General features: G+C 40.0%; 1 protein-coding gene across 1 annotated transcript; it reads right to left on the reverse strand.

The window, feature by feature from the left end:
- Positions 1–243: 243 nt before the first annotated feature.
- On the reverse strand, positions 244–22071 carry LOC115918638 (ectonucleoside triphosphate diphosphohydrolase 4-like). The gene is made up of 10 exons (XM_030985631.1): positions 21887–22071; positions 15066–15448; positions 13718–13868; positions 12396–12559; positions 11732–11889; positions 9861–10033; positions 8535–8862; positions 7761–7843; positions 6537–6698; positions 244–2185 (listed from the first exon to the last, which is right to left on the reverse strand). Exons 1-10 carry the CDS (start codon positions 21892–21894, stop codon positions 1906–1908), a joined length of 1890 nt encoding a protein of 629 aa, XP_030841491.1. The 5' UTR covers positions 21895–22071; the 3' UTR covers positions 244–1905.
- Between the last annotated feature and the right edge of the window lie 2213 nt (positions 22072–24284).

The raw sequence follows: 24284 nt of genomic DNA on the forward strand, positions 1-24284 counted from the left end.
CGTGTACAGCGCTTTGAATCTTTTATGTCACAAGTACTATAAATTGTTTGCATTATTATTATTATAATATATAATCAAGATTGATGATTTTGTCCAAGCAAGTGCCCCCTGGTGTATCTCATAATATACTTGTGTAGTACTTGTGACACAAGCTACATGTAACCTGCGTTGCAATCACTGGAAGCACAAGAAGATTGCTCAAAGGCAAATAAATCACATAATGTCAAGACATCATCATAAATCACTCTCTCATCAACAAGTTCTGATTAATTTCCTATAAGAATGCACTTGTTTCATTAATAGCTGCCCCTTGTCCCCAGGATGTTTTATTTCATAATCTCATTTTCTTCCATTTCTCCCATTTCCCTGTAACTTTTCATCATTAATTTCACTACAAGACGATATGTCTTGTTTACATCTTATTCACAATTTTGACCAATGCAATTACATGTATTTCCCAATCCACATTATGGGCTACAATCTACATACAGTAGACAAATTCATGATTCAGTCTGCCTGTAGATCATTCCTATTATTGCAATAAAATAAATTTTATTTAGACCCATTAATACTGAATTGTACTTTTAAGCATTATTCAGTAACATAAAACATGAGATAATTGCAATATACAATTACTGTACATTTTAATATTATGTGAACACTTTAAAATCATTCAACATCCATCTAAGCCACCTTCCTTAATATGCCAGGATGAAGAGTATGGGTAGGCACATCACAAATCTTCTCTAGACTTGAGTGAAATTTAGACTTAAGTGGAGATCTTGACTTAAGTGGAAAATCATGTCTGCAGACTGAGGCAGACAGACATCTCGAGCAGGTTTTCAGCCAGGATGGTGTCCGGGCATCCAAAAGACACCAATTTCTAGAGGGATGTGCCCTGCATTTCATTTAATCACCATCACTACATGATTTTGGATGCCCAATTTTTTTTAAATTTGACCCCCAATTCTCTAATCCTGGCTGAAAGTCTGATCAAGATTTGATTGTAAAGCACCAAACTTGCAACAGCAAATGATATAACCTGCTGCCACAACTCAATCTATTTTTGACACATTATGATCAGAATCTGGGTTGCGGTTGGTATTGGGTTGTTCAGAAGTTTTCAAGAGTTTAAGCAGGCCTGCAGAATACTGTGCTGGTATTTGTTAACCTTGGTCCAAATCTCGAGTAATCTGACCTTTAGTAGACATCCAAGGAGGAGGGCCTCTGAGAAATCCTTCTGGTAGGTTGGACAAAAATAAACCTCATCAGCAAGAATTCATCCCTGGTCCATTTTCCCTACTCAGTCTATTGCTCTTGCATGATACAAGCACCAAGTATGCTCTATATTGATGATAACCCTGATGTTCTTCACTGATAGGTAATCCAACAATAGTTTTTCATGATATCTCTATTAAAGGGGCTGTAGCATGGCAAATACTGGTTAACGCTATCTACAAATTCTTTTGGACAACTGCATGTAAACGAATGGACTTGATAAACTGGGTCACTGCGCACTAGGGTTTCGCGAAGGGCGCGAAACAGACCAAAGTTCTCCTCATGCTTCAGTTTTGTGTATGTTGCACGCATGTGAATACTGCGGTCGCGTCGTCTGTAGTTGTATTATACCCGATTGGCCCCGAGTCAGGCCACGGGAAAGACACATAGTCTCTTCATGCTACAGCCCGTTTAATATCCTGCCCAACGACTCTTCCGTCTTCTCACCATACTTCCCATAATTTTCTCTCATGAATACAGTAATCATTTAACCTTCCGATCAGCTGCAATTGTCCTCTCAAAAACTCTCTTCCACTAAACGATTTCACAAGACACTCTGCTTGGGCTACTCACACATCCCCACCTCACCGGGAACTGAAGGGCATGTCCTTTCAAGGGTTTTGATCTTCAGCCCATATTGATACCGTCCATCTCGTAGACCCCGTCGTAGACCCCGTCCTGGACCTGCCCTTCCTCCGTCATGAAGTAAGCCATGGTGGGCACCCTGGTCAACCCCGTCATCGTCGACGTCGACCTCATCCTGCCCAGCCAGCGGGAGTACATGAAGATGAAGGCGATGACGACCAGGAAGCAGACGACCAGGACGTACTGGTTTGAGAGCCATGGGGCGGCCACTCGGATCCAAGGAGGCTTGTAGGACTTCTGGAATGCACCTTGCTGAATCTCTCTGCAGGGAACAAACATGAGCGAGCACAACGATGTCATTTGGATTGGTATTGATGCATGGTAGAGGGTAAATGAGGAAGGGGTAGACAGCCAATCACTTGGTTTAATGATGTCAAGAAATGGACTGGTCTCAACGACGGAGAGGTTAGAACAAGGGTACATGACAGAAAGCAATGAAGGTGCATAGCTGCCAACCCCTTCCGAAGGGATGGCACTAGATGATGATGATTGATGGATGAATCTCATTTTCTTTCATAGGACCTAGCCAACCAGCCAGCCTACCCAACTGACCCTCCCTTCCCTCATCAATTACCCATCTATAAGTTCATTCCTCTTCACTTTCCCTTCCCCCCCCCCCTCAATCCCTCACATGCACACATACCTAATCATATTCCTGAGGTAATCTCTCCCCTCCCCCATCCCTCACATGCACATATACCTAATCATGTTCTTTGGATAATCTCCCTCCCCCCTCCTATATCCCTCACACACACTTATACCTAATCATATTCCTACGGTCATCTCCCCTTCACCCCCCCCCCCCTCCTCCATCCCTCACACACCTAATCATATTCCTAAGGTAATCTCCCCTCCCCCCCCCCCCCTCCATCCTTCACACATCTAATCATATTCCTAAGGTAATCTCCCCTCCCCCCCCCCACCCCCTCCATCCTTCACACACCTAATCATATTCCTAAGGTAATCTCCCCTCCCCCCCTCCATCCTTCACACACCTAATCATATTCCTAAGGTAATCTCCCCTCCCCCCCCCCCCCTCCATCCTTCACACACCTAATTATATTCCTAAGGTAATCTCCCCTCCCCCCCCCCTCCATCCTTCACACACCTAATTATATTCCTAAGGTAATCTCCCCTCCCCCCCCCCTCCATCCTTCACACACCTAATCATATTCCTTAGGTAATCTCCCCTCCCCCCCCCCCCACCCCCTCCATCCTTCACACACCTAATCATGTTCCTAAGGTAATCTCCCCTTCCCCCCACTCCCTCCATCCTTCACACACCTAATCATATTCCTAAGGTAATCTCCCCCCCCCCCCCACCCCCTCCATCCTTCACACACCTAATCATATTCCTAAGGTAATCTCCCCTCCCCCCCCCTCCATCCTTCACACACCTAATCATATTCCTAAGGTTATCTCCCCTCCCCCCCCCCTCCATCCTTCACACACCTAATTATATTCCTAAGGTAATCTCCCCTCCCCCCCCCCTCCATCCTTCACACACCTAATTATATTCCTAAGGTAATCTCCCCTCCCCCCCCCCCCACCCCCTCCATCCTTCACACACCTAATCATATTCCTAAGGTAATCTCCCCTCCCCCCTCCATCCTTCACACACCTAATCATATTCCTAAGGTAATCTCCCCTCCCCCCCCCCCCCTCCATCCTTCACACACCTAATCATATTCCTAAGGTAATCTCCCCTCCCCCCTCCATCCTTCACACACCTAATCATATTCCTAAGGTAATCTCCCCTTCCCCCCACCCCCTCCATCCTTCACACACCTAATCATATTCCTTAGGTAATCTCCCCTCCCCCCCCCCACCCCCTCCATCCTTCACACACCTAATCATGTTCCTAAGGTAATCTCCCCTTCCCCCCACCCCCTCCATCCTTCACACACCTAATCATATTCCTAAGGTAATCTCCCCCCCCCCCCCCACCCCCTCCATCCTTCACACACCTAATCATATTCCTAAGGTAATCTCCCCTCCCCCCCCCCCCTCCATCCTTCACACACCTAATCATATTCCTAAGGTAATCTCCCCTCCCCCCCTCCATCCTTCACACACCTAATCATATTCCTAAGGTAATCTCCCCTCCCCCCCCCCCCCCTCCATCCTTCACACACCTAATTATATTCCTAAGGTAATCTCCCCTCCCCCCCCCCTCCATCCTTCACACACCTAATTATATTCCTAAGGTAATCTCCCCTCCCCCCCCCCCTCCATCCTTCACACACCTAATCATATTCCTTAGGTAATCTCCCCTCCCCCCCCCCCCACCCCCTCCATCCTTCACACACCTAATCATGTTCCTAAGGTAATCTCCCCTTCCCCCACTCCCTCCATCCTTCACACACCTAATCATATTCCTAAGGTAATCTCCCCCCCCCCCCCCCCCCCCCCATCCTTCACACACCTAATCATATTCCTAAGGTAATCTCCCCTCCCCCCCCCTCCATCCTTCACACACCTAATCATATTCCTAAGGTTATCTCCCCTCCCCCCCCCCCTCCATCCTTCACACACCTAATTATATTCCTAAGGTAATCTCCCCTCCCCCCCCCCCTCCATCCTTCACACACCTAATTATATTCCTAAGGTAATCTCCCCTCCCCCCCCCCCACCCCCTCCATCCTTCACACACCTAATCATATTCCTAAGGTAATCTCCCCTCCCCCCTCCATCCTTCACACACCTAATCATATTCCTAAGGTAATCTCCCCTCCCCCCCCCCCTCCATCCTTCACACACCTAATCATATTCCTAAGGTAATCTCCCCTCCCCCCTCCATCCTTCACACACCTAATCATATTCCTAAGGTAATCTCCCCTTCCCCCCACCCCCTCCATCCTTCACACACCTAATCATATTCCTTAGGTAATCTCCCCTCCCCCCCCCCCCACCCCCTCCATCCTTCACACACCTAATCATGTTCCTAAGGTAATCTCCCCTTCCCCCCACCCCCTCCATCCTTCACACACCTAATCATATTCCTAAGGTAATCTCCCCCCCCCCCCCACCCCCTCCATCCTTCACACACCTAATCATATTCCTAAGGTAATCTCCCCTCCCCCCTCCATCCTTCACACACCTAATCATATTCCTAAGGTAATCTCCCCTCCCCCCCCCCCCACCCCCTCCATCCTTCACACACCTAATCATATTCCTAAGGTAATCTCCCCTCCCCCCTCCATCCTTCACACACCTAATCATATTCCTAAGGTAATCTCCCCTCCCCCCCCCCCCCTCCATCCTTCACACACCTAATCATATTCCTAAGGTAATCTCCCCTCCCCCCTCCATCCTTCACACACCTAATCATATTCCTAAGGTAATCTCCCCTCCCCCCCCCCCCCTCCATCCTTCACACACCTAATCATATTCCTAAGGTAATCTCCCCTCCCCCCCCCTCCATCCTTCACACACCTAATCATATTCATAATGTTACCACCTGCAAGGGACAAATAACTACACTCCACCTGGTTTGTGATTAATTACAATATTTGTCAAGGTGTCATTGTCTGGATAGAAATCGTTCAAGTGGAAGTAATATGAGCAGGTAATCAAGCCCATTATATTTGTTCATGTTCAGGTCGTTGATATCAAGGAGGTAATTATATGTACCGGTATAGCAACTGTCTGCATGGTACATGTAGTCGTCCAGGGGAACGTCATATAGGCAGGCAATTATGCTAGTAGTAATTTCAATTTTACAGGTGGTTGATTTTATAGTTGGTGATTATCAAAAGGCCTTTCCTCATCAGCTCGAGTTTACCAAATAACATGCTATTAGGTTGAGAAATTATCCAGAGAAATCTTGGTCTTGTTTCCAAAATATCCCGCTATTTCGGAAATAGCCCGCTAATTAGTGACGTTTTGGTCTGGTGAAGACTCTGGATATTATCCGGAGTCTGAAAATAGTGGGTTATTTGGCAAACTCAAGCTGATGAGGACAGGCTTTATGTGAAAGCTATATGGGTGGGCAATGTCCTAAGAGGCTAATTAATTGGAGACAAAGGGCGTTGGGTAAAGGTGTGAAAATTACTGTCAAATTTTGCTCAATTATATCCAAATACACAGTACTGTATTTTTATAAGTGCTATAAAACACATGAGAAACATAGTATACAAGCCCATTCCTGAGCCGATTATGGATATGCAAGTTTAAAGATGATCAACAAAGCACATCTGTCTTCACTTAAAAGAATCTGCTTTTATTCAAGTTAAAAATACTGATATTTGTGTTACTTATTGACAAATTCTTATGTCAAAATACCTCACATCTATAAGCATAGATATGTTTTCTTTTAGAAAAGCAAAGAAAAAATAAATATGAGGAAATGATTATTTTGCAAATAATATGTTGTCAATTTGACTATTTCAATACTTAAATGTAAGAAACAAAATATTCTAGTTTTAAAGCATTGAATTCTACATTGCAACATGAAAAATGGCTTCAAATAAAGTTAATTAATTGTTTGTATCTTTTGTTCATGTACTTAATATTGATCACTGTACAGGAGCAGAAAGGAGATAATGTAATCATCATGAAAAGAACTTCCTTTCTTAACCACAGCTCTATAGTTCTAACAAATCAATACTCACCTTAAAGGTAAAAATCTTGTTCTATACAGTATTGCACCTAATGTCCACTGGACCTCTTTATCATGTATAAGGCTGGCAGAACGTAAATAATGGTAATCTTTTGGAAATTTGAACCCTTTATGAAGTACTGTTGTTATCCAAGCTGATTTAAAGCATTGGTATCTGTCAAATGAAATGAAAAAAGAAAAGGTTTGAAATTAAAATGCCCATCATTACAAAATCAATAAAAGGTTATCATAGAAAAGAAAAGATTTTTTTTTAATAAAATATATATATATATATATGGACAGTATGAAATTTCCATTTCATATCTTTCCAAATACAGGACATTGAACAGATCTAAAGTGGCACTAAATTTGTTATCCTTCTTGCAGTCATTTGTCAACAATGCACTTAAAATAGTAAGTGAACTCTGTAATCTCTTTGTCTCTTACCACATTTAGCATGGACTGTACAGTTGTACATTTACAAAATACACTTAACATTATTTCAAATAAAAAAAGTATTGTATTGTATATCCCAAAATATTTGTTATGACATACATTGAATAATTAATATGTTATTTTGTAGATCTGCTACATACTTTAAAACCAGAAATTTATGCATTTCATTAACAAGAGCAATTTTTACAGCTGGAAACTTTGTGAACAGAAAAATTTATTGTAGTGTTTATAATGATATTTGGTAATGATTGTTTTACCCAACTGCTAAGAAAGCATGTATATGCTTGTAACTCCAGGGGAAAGAAGGCTGTATCGAGGATTAATGCCTTTTCAAAGGGCATGAGCGCATTGACTTGAATTCAATCAAACCAGGGACCTCCCGGTTACTGCTCTACCACTGAGCCATCGCGCCTCCTCATCTTATCTGGGGGGGGGGGGGTGGAGGTGTTTCACAAAGACTAAGATTAACTTTAAGTTGGACTTAAATATGGCAGGCTGTTCATGCCACTGTGTGCTCTCACCATTATGATCTTTAGATAATATTTTTTCCTTCAATAATGAATTATCAAAAGATATCAATTCTGTAGATTTGTGACCATGATATGTACGTCCCTTGAGAGACCATTGCCAGTAAACGGTGAGAGCGAACAGTGGCATGAATGGCCTGCCATAGTTAAGTCCAACTTAAAGCCATTTTTAGTCTTTGTGAAATATCCCCCATGACCATTCGCAAAAGTAACATAAAGATAAGATGCAGGTAGCAGAATCAAGTTTGACTCACTTTAATCTATGTTCATCAGCTTTGCTATAAAGACCTTTTTCATGATGTTCTTGTAATAATGTCCACCTTGTGGCACAAAATTTCTGCAGAAGAGAGAAACAGAAAGAAAGAAAAACCATTAAATGAAATATTTACTACGGTACATGTATGGGTCTATGAATTGTCAACAGGCAGAAAAATAAGAAATCTCAAGAAGTCTTAAATTGTTCTTGACTCTCAGCTTTTTAAACTCCACTACTTCATTTATTATTCATCAAATCATTCCTGTACTATTTCTAAGACTAACTATTCCTCTATTCCAAATATAACAGTTATTCATTTATTCATTCAATAGTCTGCAGATGTCGTTAATCATTCAATTATCATAGAGATCATTACTTCATTATCTTTCTAGCAAGTCCATGTCTCATGCCACTAATATTCTTATCACAATCAAACAAGTTGAATATGATTCCTTCCACGCAATTAAAACCAACATTTCATCAATTATTCCACCTACTGTGTATTTACATTCGTTTATTTATTCATAGCAACCAAAGGGTTGGATTGATAATACATACATTTCCAACATGATTATGAACATCATTAAATTGAGTACAATGAAATTGATAAATTATGATTATAATTGTTCATCCAGTTATTCAATCACTACTCTTCATTCAACCATCCTACTAGCCATACATCAAATTAATCCTTTATACCATGTTACTGACATTCTCCTGAGATACGTTACACCAACCAATCATTCCACAAGCCCCATCGACGCCCACTTACTTTTGCTGCATTTTCAAATTGGTTGTACTCGTAGACCCCGCCCATCCTCAAAACATCCTCCATGCAGTACCAATACTCTGAGAACCCGTAGAACTCAGAGTTGTCAAAGTTAATATTCGCCTGATACACCCCTCCAAGGGAACACGGTTCCTTCTGGCACTGCTTGTTGGAGCCCAGGACGGGTACCATGACTTCCTTGCAGGCCACGTAGTCCCCCGTCCCTTTAAAGTGATAGGTCTTGCCCCCGCGGACGATCTGATCCGTCATTGAGGATGGTAGACAGGGGTCCAGGAACGGGGAGGAGGGGCTGAGCCCAATGGTAGATTTACTGCAATGAAAAATGTTCAATAGTGAGTATCATTATTGTTATAACTATCATCATCATCATCACCATAATCATCAACCACCATCACTATCAACGCCACCATTTTATCTTCATCAACACCATCATCATCGCCTTGTTATAAAAATTGTTATATACGGTATGTTAATTATCATGATTTTTGGTACTGAAAAGCATTGTTAGGGAGAGTAGAAATGACAATAACTTCTCAGTTTGTTTCCTTTGAGGTAAAGATAACAAATATAGGATCAAGCGTGTCTTTTGAGAAACTAGTTACAAGTTTAATTCCACTTGATATTTAGGCATTGTTCTATGCTCTGGTAGGGCCATCAACTGTACAATTGTCTTGCACATCAAAGCCTTGGATTACATGTACCTAGGTAGGTCTCTTTATCCATTAAACAAGGAAGAAGTAAATATTGGTTGACCAGTGTATATTTCTGATTACCCATCTTTTCCTCAAATCAATCATAAATTCAATCATCTGGCACATTACAGTTTTTGATTTGATTCACTAAAGACAAGATATATACATGCACCTAGATCTCTTTCTTCAAACAAGGAAGAAAGGTAAATCTTGGTTGACTGGTGTATATTTCTGATAAATAATAATAATATTATAAATAGTGCTTGAATAGCGTTCATGTCTATCAAATTCAACACTCCTGAAGCTCCACAATTATTACCAATCTTTCCTCTATTTATTCATAAACTTGTCCCTTTTTTAAAGAGTTATCTATCTTTCTAAGCCTGCTGGGGGCACATGCCTCCAGGCAACAATGATGAACTTGACTTTTGTGCACCCTGACCCACTTGCTGCTCCCTTATCTCTTTGCTAATCCTTATTATGTACTTGTCTCTTGCTATACTGTATTGTATTTGTGCTTTTTATATATGAATGGTCGAATAAATAATAATAATAATAATAATAATAATAATAATAATAACAAATAAATGGCAAATGAACTGATGCTGGTGCTCACCTCTCATCCTTATTGCTTAGAGTTGAATTGATGAGAAGACCTTCATACCGAGACCTGGCTGCGTTACCCCCGTAGCCCAAGAACGTTGTGACATAGACCCTGTAGACATGATCGGATTCATGCTGGTCACAGCCAAGATTAAATTCAGCCATCAATTCCTTTGCCGCTACCTCCTGTTATTAGAAGAAAAAACAACAGCCTCAAGTTAACAATTTGGTTAAATAGATTAAAAAAAAAAATTAAAAGTCATAGATAGTTTATAGCAAAATGGTTGTCAAAAGAATATAGAGACGTTTGGTTTGTTTACACTATGAATATGACTGACAAAGAAAGCGGACAAAATATACAGTTCCTCAGGTAGACAAAGGAACATCCCTTCACTGCTTTATGTAAAAGTGTGTAGAACAGGTGTCACATGCATATTCACCTGTTCTACACATTTTTACATAATTGCAGTGAAGGGATGTTCCTTTGTCTACCTGAGTAACTGTATATTTTGTCCGCTTTCTTTGTCAATCATGTTCATAGTGTTAACTGGGTAAGAATGTTCAGAAAAAAGCATACACATTATGAATTTGGCCAAAATAAAATAAAAAAAATTCCCAGAAACCTTTCAAAATATCTGACTGAATTTGATGATGTAAGAGAGATGGTTACAGACATATAATGCATGCATGGTGCTGTATGAATTCACTTTGGTGGACTGAATTTAAACAAATAACAACTTTCCAACTTTCTAAACTGTAAGCAATTATTATGAATGTCTTTATGGCTTGGGAAGTTGGGAACAGTTCTTTTTTTTTCTTCATTTATAATAACTTTAAGACGATTAGAAAATCTGTTCATATCAACAACACTGCCTCAAAAGTAGAATCATCATCTATATACAAAATTATATTGCAAAAAGCAGACAAAAGTTTGGCGCTAAATATAGGGTAGGTATCCATACGGAATATGACAAATGAAAACGAATATAAATCACAGACAGATAATATTACACAATGGATATGTATGTACAATATGTGCAATATATAGTGGTGCATCTACGAAATGCAAACTTTCAGTTCTGGAAAAGACTCTTTGTTTTCTTTTCAAGCAGGACTTCACTACTTTGTAGCTATTTGGGCCCTTTTTATGCCTAAGCGGCACCCGTTGGTCCCCCATGATCCCCTTTTTCTTATGTAAATTGAGAGCCAATTCGATGAGATAACCACCTGTCAGTGACCACGCAGGGAGGTTTAATCCCTCCTAGCTCAACTAGTGCAGATAGGCTTTAAATATCTTGGTTCTCTTTAAACCGATGACAACTGAAATCTTTCATTGCCATAGACTTAATATAGGGGCCAACCGGTTCCAGTAGGCAATGGATTAACATGCTCAGAAAGTAAAGGCATGTATGTAGCGAAAATGGCACTGGGTCCTATCCATGACGCTAGGTATTACATGATTAATGTTTACTAGGAATAGTAGACACGAAGCTAAACACTTGCACTATGGGGCACACTTTACACAGATAGCAAATTAAATACGAAATAAAGCACACTTAATAAAGATTAAAGCTTTTTAACATTTTAGAACAAGCATTCTGCACCCTCTGAAGTCTGTGGAGTTCAAAGGGACAACATCCTTTTCTTTCCTGCTTTTTAATTCCTTTTAATTTTTTTTGGGGGGGAGGGGGTTATTGTAGATTATTCTTCAAAGTATATATATTTCCTTGTTAACATCAATTTTGTTTAATTCTTTCTTTGCCATAAAACTAAAAGAGACAAATGGGAAATGGAGAAAAAAATTGGCTAAATCAGCCGATTAGAAAAAAAAAATTCAAGACGGGAGCCGCACTGAGTCACGTTTTTAGTGCAAACAATAAACACCTGTGGACTAGCGAGATTGAAGCTTACAGACTGGGGGACTTCATATGCAATCTGAGCTGATCCTCCGCCCATGTCCAGGACTCCAACGGTTCTCTTCCTAGAGACCGTCTGAGGAGACGTCTCGGCTCCGGGTAGCTCCACCTCCACAACAGGCTCATCTGAAAGAGAAAACATATATAATAATGATTTTAATATATTGGAGTTATGGAATGATAGACTGACTTTTCAAAGTCTATGTTGAGGGCCTGACACATTGAATGTGGAAGCCTCCAAGTTTGACTTGTGTTCATATTTAATCAAACTACTTTCGACCTTCTGTACCTTCCTAAAGATGAATATTTTTATATTTTTTTTAATATGTTGTAATTTTTTCTTTCAATGTCTTGCAGCTCATTTTTCCATAAAGAACACCATTAAATAGTGTGTGTGTGTCCTCATTACTTCAATCTATCTCAAGTCATCTTTGTATTGCAACTTTGAAATGCTGAAGAATAATAATAACAACAACAACAATAGTGATAATAACTTTTGAGAAGATGTACCATGAAACAGTATCTAAAAGTCTAAATAAAATACACAAGCATAGCCAAGACCTAGGGGTTATGCTGACAAAATCAAGATTAGTTTAAGTATAATTCTAAAATGAAATGGAATGCGGTCTTACCATTATTGCTGTGATCAAATCGTCCCAGGACGTAGTTGATCCCGATCCAGGCGTAGACACCCTCTTGCTTCCCGCTGATCACTTCAACGTTCTTCTCGGGGAATAGGAAGCCATACTCCAGCGGGATGTCCTTCTTGAGGTCATCCAGGATCGCCTGAGATTGACTGTGAATGGATGGAGAGACATGGTGAAGGGTACAGATTAATATTGCTTATCACTGTTTCCGATAGACCACTCTTCTCTGAGAATGGATAGCCATAGACCAAGGGAACTAAAAGTATACTAAAAATTACTTCCTTTACAGAAGAGAATTCTGTGAAAGTAACAACCCCCCCCCCCCCTCCAAAAAAGGAATGAAATACTGTTGAAAGTCTCTTCCTTCAGTTAATATTTCAAATGTTCTTTCGACGGAGTATACACACTCAACAAAGATGAATGTGTATTCTTTTTGTCAATGAATTACTCTACCTCATAGCTTACTAAAATGTCCTGAGAATGTCAACATTTCTTCAGAAGCTGTGAGGAACATGACACTAACTATCAATAAAGAAAATATGTTATGATCCTATCTCACGTGAAGTTGACTGCGATTGGAGTTTGAATTAATAATTCATTTAAGAGCCAATTGTTGCTTGATTCGTTCAAATGATACATACAAATGTACATGTATAATAATATGCTACTACTCAATCAGGAGCTAGCCTTCAAAAGTTTAAATTGAAACTTGTGTAAATGAAATGGTATGTTTAATGATATTCTACAACTCAATCAAGAGCTAGCCTTCAAAGGTTAGTTCAAACTTGAAATTGCGTTTTTAAGAGAGACTGGTGTTAGTTACTTCTTAAATGTTTTTGCATGCTCTATGGATAATTTGAGCAGGCAAAATGTTGACAAACTGATCATATTTGCAGGAAATCATATCCATTCTTTATGGTCATTAAACATTTATTAAATAATTTTTACCAAATCGATTGTCACTTCTTATAACCGGGTATTTGTATTAATAAACATTCAGTGTGCATTTTGTTTGTTTCTGTAATAACCTCATTTCCATCATCACTTAAACTCATCCATTTTCTAAATCATCATTTTGTTTGCCTACACTTTTACTGATATACTGTTGTAAAATGTAGTTCCTCTATGCATTTCATATCAGTATTAGGAAAGATCATAGGCTTATCGGTAACTGAGTCAGATCTTAAAATCTTTATTTTTCTGGGTTTTTGTACATTTTCATTGAGAAATACAAGAACTGTACAAACACCGCAAAACAACACAGAGAAACTTATCTGGATAGCATACAAACTTGGTCTCAAACATACCTTTCAGGCAACATGCGCATACCAGCAGTAGCGAGGATGTAGAGTGGTGTCTCTGGTATCTTGGATTCTGGGATGTGATTGACAGCAAAGTTTAGTAATGGTTTCATGTAGATGCTTGCTTCAGATGGGGTGCTGGCTAGTTCTGCCAAACCTAATGCAAAAAGAATAGAAGTAAGGAGTATTTAATGACGTACTCAAGCTAATAGACAAGTACCATCGCAGGCAAAAAATATAGACTGCTACCTATACACTATTCTCAGATAAGAGTTGATATAAATGGCAAGTTATTTGTGATGGATATTAATTGCAACTATGTATGTAAGAGATGGGAGACTGCAAGCTTGCGATTGATTGAAGGAATTCATTAAAGCGAAACTTACAACCATGCGCGACACACTTCCAATGCAGAAGTGTCCATTCCTCATGCTGTTTTTTTTCCATACAAGCAGGTTTTTTTTTAATTTTGGTATTATCAGTACCGTTCATTCTTTTTGATAATATTTGTCTCTTCAAGTATGTTTTAAACTTAGTTTTCTATTGAATTTGTGATCAAATCAACATTTTAGGGCAGTTGTTTGATGTGCGGTATGTTAAAAAAAAAAAAACCCCGTAATTTGGAGGAAAAAACAGAGTAATTCCGGCAAAAATGGAATGGTTGGCTGCTCTGCTAAAGTGATTGGGTAACTTTGTCTCAGATTCTGAAACAAAATCCTGGATTTAGCACATGAGAGAGAGAGAAAAAAAAAAAAAGTACCGGAGTGTTGGCTCAGTCAGTAGAGCGTCCGCCTCACAACCAGGAGGTCGTGGGTTCGAACCCCGGCCGCGTCATACCAAAAGTCGTTAAAAGATGGGAGTTGTTGCTACCTTGTTTGGCGTTCAACAATAAGGGATAGAGCAACGTCGATCTGGCGCTGCTCAATGGCTGCCGGGCTCACGATCAATTGGGCAAAAAGAATTTCCGTTTCGGTTTAATAAAATTTGGAGTGGACTATTAGGCTATTATTATTATTATTATTATTATGATTATGCAGCAATGATAATTAGAAACCTTTAGGTCAGTCAGGAACCCTGTGACTTTTACAAGCCAATCACCTGTCTGATTATCAAGATATTTATGATTGGAAATCAAAATTTCATTTTTAGTTTTCCTAACGTTTTTTATAATACTACAGGCTATTGGGGAAATGAGTATGGTAAAACTGGTCACTCAAAGATTTTTACTTTTTTTGGCTTCAATATTACACCATATCACAGACACTGATGACTCGTAGGGCAATACTTCTCAGATTTAACATTGTTAAAGGATGCCTCTAAAGTTTCTTTTTTTTTTACAGAGAAAGATCAGTACCTGGTTTAATTTTCTTGACCACTGGCTGTCTATTAGGATCCCTCATCTGATGTATCTGCAGCAGCTCATTATTCTTGCCCGTGTGACTGGGCCAGAAGTAGACAAACACCCTGGTCCCACTCGAGCCAGCGTCCACCACAACACCATAGTACAGATTGGGATCCTCTGTGTTGGTTGCCTCCACGTGCACATACTTCTGGACATAGTTCTCGTAGTCCCTGTCTCCTCTGCTGGATGGGCCATACGTGCTCGTCTCATAGACATAGATACACAGGATGAGGAGACATGTGACTAGGAGGGCGACACATGCTGTCTGCCTTCTCAGATGGGTCAGTCGAAAGCTGATGTGCCAGAATGCAGGCAGAGGGAGATATAACGGACACCTGACAGGAAGCATTAATTAAAATAAGGAAGAGAATGATTAAGGAAATGAACAAGAGAATGAAAATTACATATTATACAAGATTATACACTAAGTTGAAGAAAAAAACATTTCAAGTTTCATTCATAAACTTTTGCATACATGAAACGTTCTTCAATTTTGTGAGTGCTTCAGATTCGATAAAGATTCATACCGCAAAAATATTTGAATCACAATTCACATTAGCCTAGGCCATTTTTGTAATGTAACAAAATTGTATTTGTATGGATCTAGATTCTAAGTCTTTGTGAAGCTGAAGTGCCTCAATACAAATTATTTCCTCCTTCCCACTCCATGACATAGACATAGCCATAACAAAAATACACGTAACTTGTACTAACTATAGTATTAGATCTAGACCTATGTGACAGATTGAATGAATAAATAAAACTGAAACTTGAATGTGAAAAGGCATTGATCGAGTGTTGATTGGCTCTAGTAGATATCTATAAATGTATAAAATGTCCAGGGAAAAATTTTCCTCAAATTTTTTGATTAGCAATTTCAGCCGATGGATAAATATTTCAAATGAAATTCTGTACATTTCTATGGAAGAAAACTGCTACACAAAAGATATTTTGTATAGCTGGGGGCCGTTTCTCGAAACCAACTCCATGACAGTCATATCTTTGTCGCCGACCTACGGAGATGTCATGAAGCGGATAAACCGTTTCACAAAGCCATGACAGACATGATATCGATATATCGCGATACTAGCAGCTCAAGAAGATAGTCTTTGTCACGATCCATTTGATTTATGAAGAATAACCCAAAACAAGTTTTGGGGCTAAAATTGTTCAAAAAGAAATATATACATATGAATTCTCCTAAAATAAATAATAAATAGTGTCATTATCATATTTACATCATCAAACGATTTGCATATTTCTGTAAAGATTCTTAAATTGAAGAAAAACCGGTGAGTGTTTTTTTTTCGACAGTCGAATCAAAAGTTAGTTGAAGGATACCGTAATGTGATAGTTTATCAATACATACTTTTTTGTTTATTGTGACGAGGAATTTTAGGCAAAATGCCTTTTCTCAGCCAGTTTTTATTCTAGAGTCTCATAAATACTCGTTATATAATTGAGTTGATATTAAAAATATAATTTGGAAGAAGTAATTAGAGAGGGAATAATAATGCACATAGGCCCCAAAGGTATGACGGTATCCTAAGAAACAGGTACTGCATTGGTATGGGTGGGTGGCAAATTTTTGCTGTGGTAAAATCCTTTAAAATCAGAGGAATCCTGAGTTATTTTTGATATTTATTCCTTGGAAGTGTCTTTTAGATGTCTCTTAGCACTATTTGAGGAAAGATTTTGTATTTTTGACTGCTAGATTGAGACTTCTTAATCAAGCTTTTCTCAGCTTTTAGGGTGGAAATTTATTTAGTCCCACTTGTGTAGTTTTGCGTTAGTTCATTTGACATTGGTCATTTTACCTGCCTGCATCGTGTACTGGACTATATACTGACTGCTCATTCGTGGATTCAATGGACTTTATTCTCTGAAAACTCACAGTGGTGGATTTATTTATTATATAGGTCTACTGGTCCAACTTGAGATTTTAGATTTGATCTCTACCTTTGGCTTTGGAGGGAGAGAAAAAAAAAAAGAAAAAAAAAAAAATGGCCACCAGAGGCAGAAAGACAAGTGTCAGCAGGAACACTGGACGTAAAGGAAGTGTAAATGAAAAGACTTCAGCAACTGATAAAAACGAGAAACACAACCAAGCCCAAGGTAGGAAAGAAAACAAAGATAATTTCAGTTGTGGAAGCTGTGGTATGATTGTACTGGATGACGATGCAGCTTTAGAATGTGAACTTTGCAACTTTTGGTACCACTGTACCTGTCAAAAGATATCCACAAATCTGTACAACACTATAAGTGAACTTGACGAAGATGATGATGGTGTACACTGGTACTGTAAAACTTGCAACAAGACAGCAAAAAGTATGATGACGATGATGACGTCGCTGAAGATACAACACACCAAGTTGGAATCCAGTGTGGCTGAGCTGCGAGAAGAGATGCATGAGTGCAAGACAGGGTGTGTCCAGTCTCACTCAGAGCTTCGGCAAGAGATGCGAGACATGTTTGACAGACAAGGTAGCTCAGTCATGGCTAATCCAGACCAAATTGATAAAGCTGAAACATATGAAATTATGAACAAAGTGATGAAAGAACGGTTCGATGAAATAGACGAGAAAGAGAAGAGAAAAACTAACATAATTTTCTTTGGAGTACAAGAGTCAGTTAGTGGAGAGCCAGCAACAAGGAAAAGAGACGACGAAACGAAAATCAGAGCAATGATCGATCGTTTACCCAATAAAAGTCTGGAGATCAGAACGCTGTACAGGCTGGGGAAGAAAGAAGACACTAAAACTAGACCGCTCAAAGTAGTAATGAACAACCAAGCCATGAGAGATGAAATCTTGCAGAAATTCAGAAAGGGTGAACTAGACCTTAGTGCATATGACGAGGGCGTTGTGCAGCTATCGAGGGACAGAACCAAGACAGAGAGAGAAGAGTACAGGAAGCTTAGAAATGAACTCAGGGAAAGGAAAGAAAGAGGAGAGAATGACCTTGTCATCAGGAATGGACAGATTAGAAAGCAGACTTTTCGTCCCCACGGCGAAGAACCTGCATAGAAACCAGAACCACAACACCAGCACTGCACATACACGCACACGCACTAGTAGAGAAGAGCACGAAAGCACTCCTTTTAACCTTTCAGTTATGTATACAAACTGTGACTCTGTTCTAAATAAGAGAGAAGAATTACAAACTTTGATTTTGAACACCAATCCAGATATTATTGCGCTGACTGAGGTTTACCCAAAAAACTCGCCTGAACGAATTCAACCATGCGAATTGAACCTTGATGGGTACCAGATGTTTCTACCAGAGAGATGTAAACAGAATGGGAGAGGAGTTATCATGTATTTGAAAAATGGTATAGCAGGATCATTGGTGGACCTAGATGAAAACTTTGACGAATCTGTTTGGGTCGAGATAACGATAGGGGAATCCTCTCTTCTTATTGGATGTATCTATAGGAGCCCGTCCAGTGTAAGTGAAAACAATGATAACTTATGTAACCTACTCAAGAGGTCATGTGAAAGGAGATACACACATTATGTTGCAGTGGGTGACTTCAATTACAAGGAAATCAACTGGGATAACGACACAGTGAATGGCAGTAACTTGAGAGGAAGTCACACATTCCTAACCTGTGTCAGAGACTTATTTCTGTATCAGCACATTCACTGCAACACTAGATACAGAGATGGACAGGACCCGAGTACTCTTGACCTGATTTTTACCAAAGACGAAGACACAATACATGACATTGACACCAACCCACCCTTGGGTAAGAGTGATCATGTAGTACTCCAATTCAGACTTGAGGTAAATGCAAGTTCTTCAGAGAAGGAGAACAGCAAAAAGAGAAGCTACTATCACGGAGACTATGATGAAATGAGGAGAAGACTAGAAATGATTGACTGGGAAACGGACCTAAATAACCTTTCTGGTTTAGAGGCATGGAATCATTTTGAAAAGACAATGATTTGTTGTATAGAGGACCTCATACCAATCAGAAGAGTATCTCAAAAGAAAAGACCAGAATGGATGACCAGCAGCGCTAAAGAGGCAGTACGAGACAAACATAAGGCATGGAACAAATACAGCAAGAGAAAGACTGATACAAATTGGAGCTCATATGTTGACAAAAGAAATGCCGCAACACTCATGACAAGGAATGCCAAAAGTGACTTTGAGAGTAAAATTGCAAATGAGGTAAAAACCAATGCCAAGTCCTTCTGGAAATACGTAAAGAGTAAAACCAAGACTCGAACAGGAATTCCGGACCTGCAGATGGAAGATGGTAACTGGGTGAGGAATGATCAAGAGAAAGCAGATGCCCTCAATTCATTTTTTGGAAGTATTTTTACAGAAGAGGACTTGGTGAATGCTCCAGACATGGATCCTTACCAAGTAGAATCATCCTTAAACGATGTCGAGTTTACAGAGGAAGTAATTGTGGACATTTTATCTAAATTGGACATAGACAAATCACCAGGCCCAGACGGTCTACACTCCAGAGTTTTGAAAGAAACGTGTCACCAGATTGGAAAACCTCTTCAAATGATCTTTTCCCGACTATTCAAAGAAGGCAGCGTTCCAGCAACATGGAAAGAAGCTACGGTGGTCCCAATCTTTAAGAAGGGAAAAAAGAGCCTACCAGGGAACTATAGGCCGGTGAGTCTAACATCAATTATCTGCAAAACAATGGAGAAGATTATTCGGAGCAAGATGATCCAACACCTAGAACTCAATCACCTATTCACTGACGACCAGTACGGCTTTCGCAGTGGCAGATCCTGTTCAACCCAATTGACTGTTGTCCTTGAGCAGTGGACCAAGATTCTTGATGATGGCCATGGAATAGACTGCCTGTACTTGGATTTCCGTAAAGCATTTGACAGTGTGCCTCACCAGCGTCTACTCACCAAAGTTAGAGCAAATGGAATGGAAGGATGTCTTATCAAGTGGATTGAGAAGTATCTGACAGGCCGCAGTCAACGAGTGGTGGTGAATGGGAAGAAATCAGAAACCTGCGAGGTAACAAGCGGCATACCACAAGGAAGTGTCCTCGGTCCGGTCTTGTTCAATATCTACATTAATGACCTACCATCTGTTGCCCAGAATTCTACAGCGAAACTATTTGCTGATGACACAAAACTATACAGGGTTGTAGACAATGAAGAGGATGCTAAGCTACTCCAACAGGACTTAAATGACATCGTTCAATGGTCAAGTAACTGGCAGCTACCGTTCAACGAAGGAAAGTGCAAAGTGATACACTATGGAAAGAGGAACAAGAAGTTCGCCTACACTATGGAATGCCCCGATGGGAGAAAAGATGTGACAACGGACGAAGGAATGGGAGAAAAGGATCTGGGGGTATTATTTGACTCAGATCTGTCTTTCTGCGCCCATGTAGCTGATGTCTCCAAAAGAGCCAATATCAAGTTAGGAATCATCAAACGTTCTTTTTCATCCCTTGGATCCAGTGGCATGCTACAACTATATAAGACCATAGTACGCCCAACACTTGAATACTGCAATGCAGTCTGGAGACCAACGTACTTAAAGGATCAAGATCTGTTGGAAAAGGTCCAGCAACGTGCTACGCGACTCATCCCAGATGTGAAGCATCTAAGCTATGAAGAAAGACTTAAGACACTCAAACTACCATCACTAGAGTACCGTAGACAGAGGGCTGATCTTCTTCAAATATACAAGATCATGCATGGATTGGAGGCAGTAGAGAGGAATGACATATTCGAAATCATCAAAGAATCCAGAACAAGGGGACACAGGCTCAAAATAAGGAAGCCCCGCTGCAAATCTAAGATAAGGCAGATGTCATTTTCAGTGCGGAGCATTAATAACTGGAATAACCTTCCTGAAATTGCCATAAATGCCTCATCAATCAATAAATTCAAGTCAGAACTTGAAAATCATTGGAAGCACCATCCGCTGAAATACCACCCATACCAACGCGAATCCAATGCAGTAAAGAGGGGCACATAAGCTGAAGCTTCAAGCCTCGACACCAAAGTAAACCAAAGTAAGAAAAGACTATGGATCGACTATGGAAAACGGTGTGTAACATTCTTATCTCTCTTATTTATATGTTATAGTTTAATGATTTGTGATTTAATGTTTATATTCAGTTTTTAAAGTTTCTGTATAATTTGTATTCTCACTTTTGTACATTTGCATTTCACATCCCAGAGAATTACGTACCGAACTCGTCTATATTTTTCTCAAAATGATAGTGAAACTAATCGTCCATTTCGCGGCCCATGGAATGGCAACAAACTGACTTGTGATGGCGCTTTACAGCAATTAAAAAGATATGACAGGTTCGGAGCAGTGACAACTCACTTGTCGCGGAAGTTGTCGCTCATCTTGACAAAGACGGCTTCGTGAAACACTTAGCTGACAAGTTGCGTGACAGTGGCGAGATGTCGTTGATCTTGTAGTTATGACGGTTTCGAGAAACGGCCCCCAGTCATGCAAAAATGCATAGCAAATTGCGATGCGATACCAGGAAAATTATTCCCTGATGTCTGATATTAATAATGACTCACATAAGTTTCATGTTATGATATTTTTTGGTTTAACAGTAGTCTAGTGAGTTACCTATAAAAAAAAGAACTAAAATAAAGAAGACTGCCGAATTCGGAGTTCAACCTACGTGCTGCGCTGCGCGCTGCATATCCAGGGTATTGGACAGAATTGATCGGAGGAGTGCCGGGTGACCTGACACGTCGATCGGGCACGCAAAAAAAAGGGCACAGCCCTGCCTAAGATAGTTCACTTACCTAGCCATTTAAACACTAGAATACGACCAACATTAAGAGGACTTCAGAGGACTACCGGTCCATAAAGATTCCGTCGTTTTGTTACTTCTTGTCTGAGCAAACAGTTTTATGACTGGTTTTTCGACAACATATTGCTTCTGTAGCTACGACTACGTGTCCATATGTACGTGTAAGCCGGGTGTCATAACTAGCGACCAATTCTGAAAACTGCCAAAGACAGGCAACAACTACGCGTAGCCAATTTTGCAAGTTTTAGCGATCGTATGACGCGTCTTTTTTCTTGTTGTTTCTTCTTTTTTTTTGGATAAGTGATGACGTAAAGTATAGTACGCTTCACATTTTTGTATCTCACAACTAAAAGGTATACGCGCTAGACCTTTGTTTCCCGCAGTTTCCAATCGTTTCGGAAAACAGCAAGAAAATAATTTATTAACAGGCGCGGCGGTCTCGATGCGGTTTAACGCGGCATTCATGCAGAAGCTTTTTCAAGTACGCAGAAATTTGCCTCTTTTTTTGCAAAAGAAAGTGCCGCATTTTAATTCAGATAAGAACCCATTTCTTTTTCTAACTTAGGTGCCCGTTCCACATTCTTTTCAGTGCCCCCTTACCACCTCTAGTGCTCCCTTCACCCATGATAATTGCCCCTAGCTATCATCAAATCTGTCGACACATAGGTACTCCTTTTTTTTTTCTAACATGAAGTGTCCTTTCCCTTCTGATAAGTATATCCCCTTTCATTTCTCCATATCATGTACAGACTAAGAGCAAGTTTTCTCAAACTTCCCCCAAAGCTTGCATGCTTGCTCGCTCTCATTTATAGTTATGTCAAATCAGTCTTTAGAGAATGTGCTCATAGAATCCAAACAGGGTTGCTTTTTCCTCTTTATAAGATCTTATTGGTTGCAATGAGCCCGCCCAAATCTTAAAATGTATCGGTAGTCGCTTCGCTCGCTCGCTCGCAAATGAATATTCATACCATTGCACCCACACTGTAAAGTCATTCGTTAAAGCATAATCTTAGACTATGCATAATAATAATAATAGCTAGTTAATATAGCGCTTTTCAGGACCGGAGGCCCTCTCAAAGCGCTTTACAGATGTATATATTATTACCCCGGTCATAGGATTCAGGCTTACCCGCACACAATGTATGCACATTCTCCACTCCCTGGGGAGCATTCCAGCCAGGCGTCTTTTTTACAAGCGCACACTTGCTTTCGCATCCTACCGGGTACCCATTTAACACCTGGGTGGAGAGTGGCAAATGTAGATCAATGTCTTGCCAAAGGACATTAGTGCCGCGGTGGGACTTGAACCGGGAACCTTGTGATCCACAGTCCGGTGACATATCCACTCGTCCACGACACGTACATGTAGAGAGAGAATAATTAAATATTGCAATACTGAAAACTGAAAACTGATAATGTATTAATCACAATGTACAGGGGTGTACCAATGTTTGAGCATTATAAATTGTCCTATGTAGGTTCCCCTTTTTTCCAGAAAGTGCCCATTTTTTCTTGGTGCCCCGCCCCCACACTTTATAGAGGCGCTCCACCACCCATGGTCGTCACGACTATTGAGTGTGCTTGAAATGTCATGCTTGCAGGCTGCGTATGTGAGGGGGAAGGAAGCACTTTTTTGGCTCAAGGGGGGGGGGGGGGGGCTGACATCCTGGCTTTCCCCGTGTGTTCGATTGCTCCCTCCCCCCCCCCCCCCCCCCCGCTTCCCTCTCTCTCTCTCTCTCTCTCTCTCTCTCCTTTACTTAATGATTAAAATTGAGGCATATATGTCTCGGAGCATTTTGCCCCCCCCCCCCCCCCCCCCGTTTCATTGGATAATATGTGTCGTGCTTCCGTTCCGATTCTTCTTTGGATTAAAACAAGCACTATATAAGCTTGCCTAACATTTCATCACAATTGTAGGGGTGAAATTATTCATAAAAATTAAAAGCTGATACACGCATATATATAAATTAAATAACAGGCATTAAAACTATTCTTATCCACATTTTGTGAATAATTTAGATTTGATCTTGTACAAACGATATTTGAAAAACTTAAAGTGAGGAGAAATCATTGCTGATAGGGCAATTTATAAATTGGCAACTAATTGCATGCTGATATTATTTCCTGCTTTCAATAGTTGTACATTGATCGAATGGGGAAATAAATTGGCAACGCTATGATTTGGATGTCGATTAAATTTCTTTATTTATATTTTATAAATTGTTAGAAATTTATTTGAATCAATGTTTATCATTAAATATTTTAATGACCTTTATATCTTAATTTACATCAACAACAAAAAATAATTCTATTTAATTAGCTTTGCTTAATTTTGTATTTTATAACTTTACGGAAGTTTTGATGCTGCCAATTTCAGATGACTCAAGTTT

Source organism: Strongylocentrotus purpuratus, unplaced genomic scaffold (genome assembly GCF_000002235.5).
Source record: "Strongylocentrotus purpuratus isolate Spur 01 unplaced genomic scaffold, Spur_5.0 spur5_scaffold_15, whole genome shotgun sequence".
Classification (NCBI taxonomy): domain Eukaryota; kingdom Metazoa; phylum Echinodermata; class Echinoidea; order Camarodonta; family Strongylocentrotidae; genus Strongylocentrotus; species Strongylocentrotus purpuratus.

What these genes read in the sequence shown, in the direction of transcription:
- LOC115918638 (XM_030985631.1), bottom strand. An exon ending in ATTTGATCACAGCAATAATG is followed by an intron (nt 11,890 to 12,395) that starts GTAAGACCGCAT and finishes TTTCTCTTTCAG; the next exon opens with ATGAGCCTGTTGTGGAGGTG. An exon ending in CTAAGCAATAAGGATGAGAG is followed by an intron (nt 8,863 to 9,860) that starts GTGAGCACCAGC and finishes TTTTCATTGCAG; the next exon opens with TAAATCTACCATTGGGCTCA.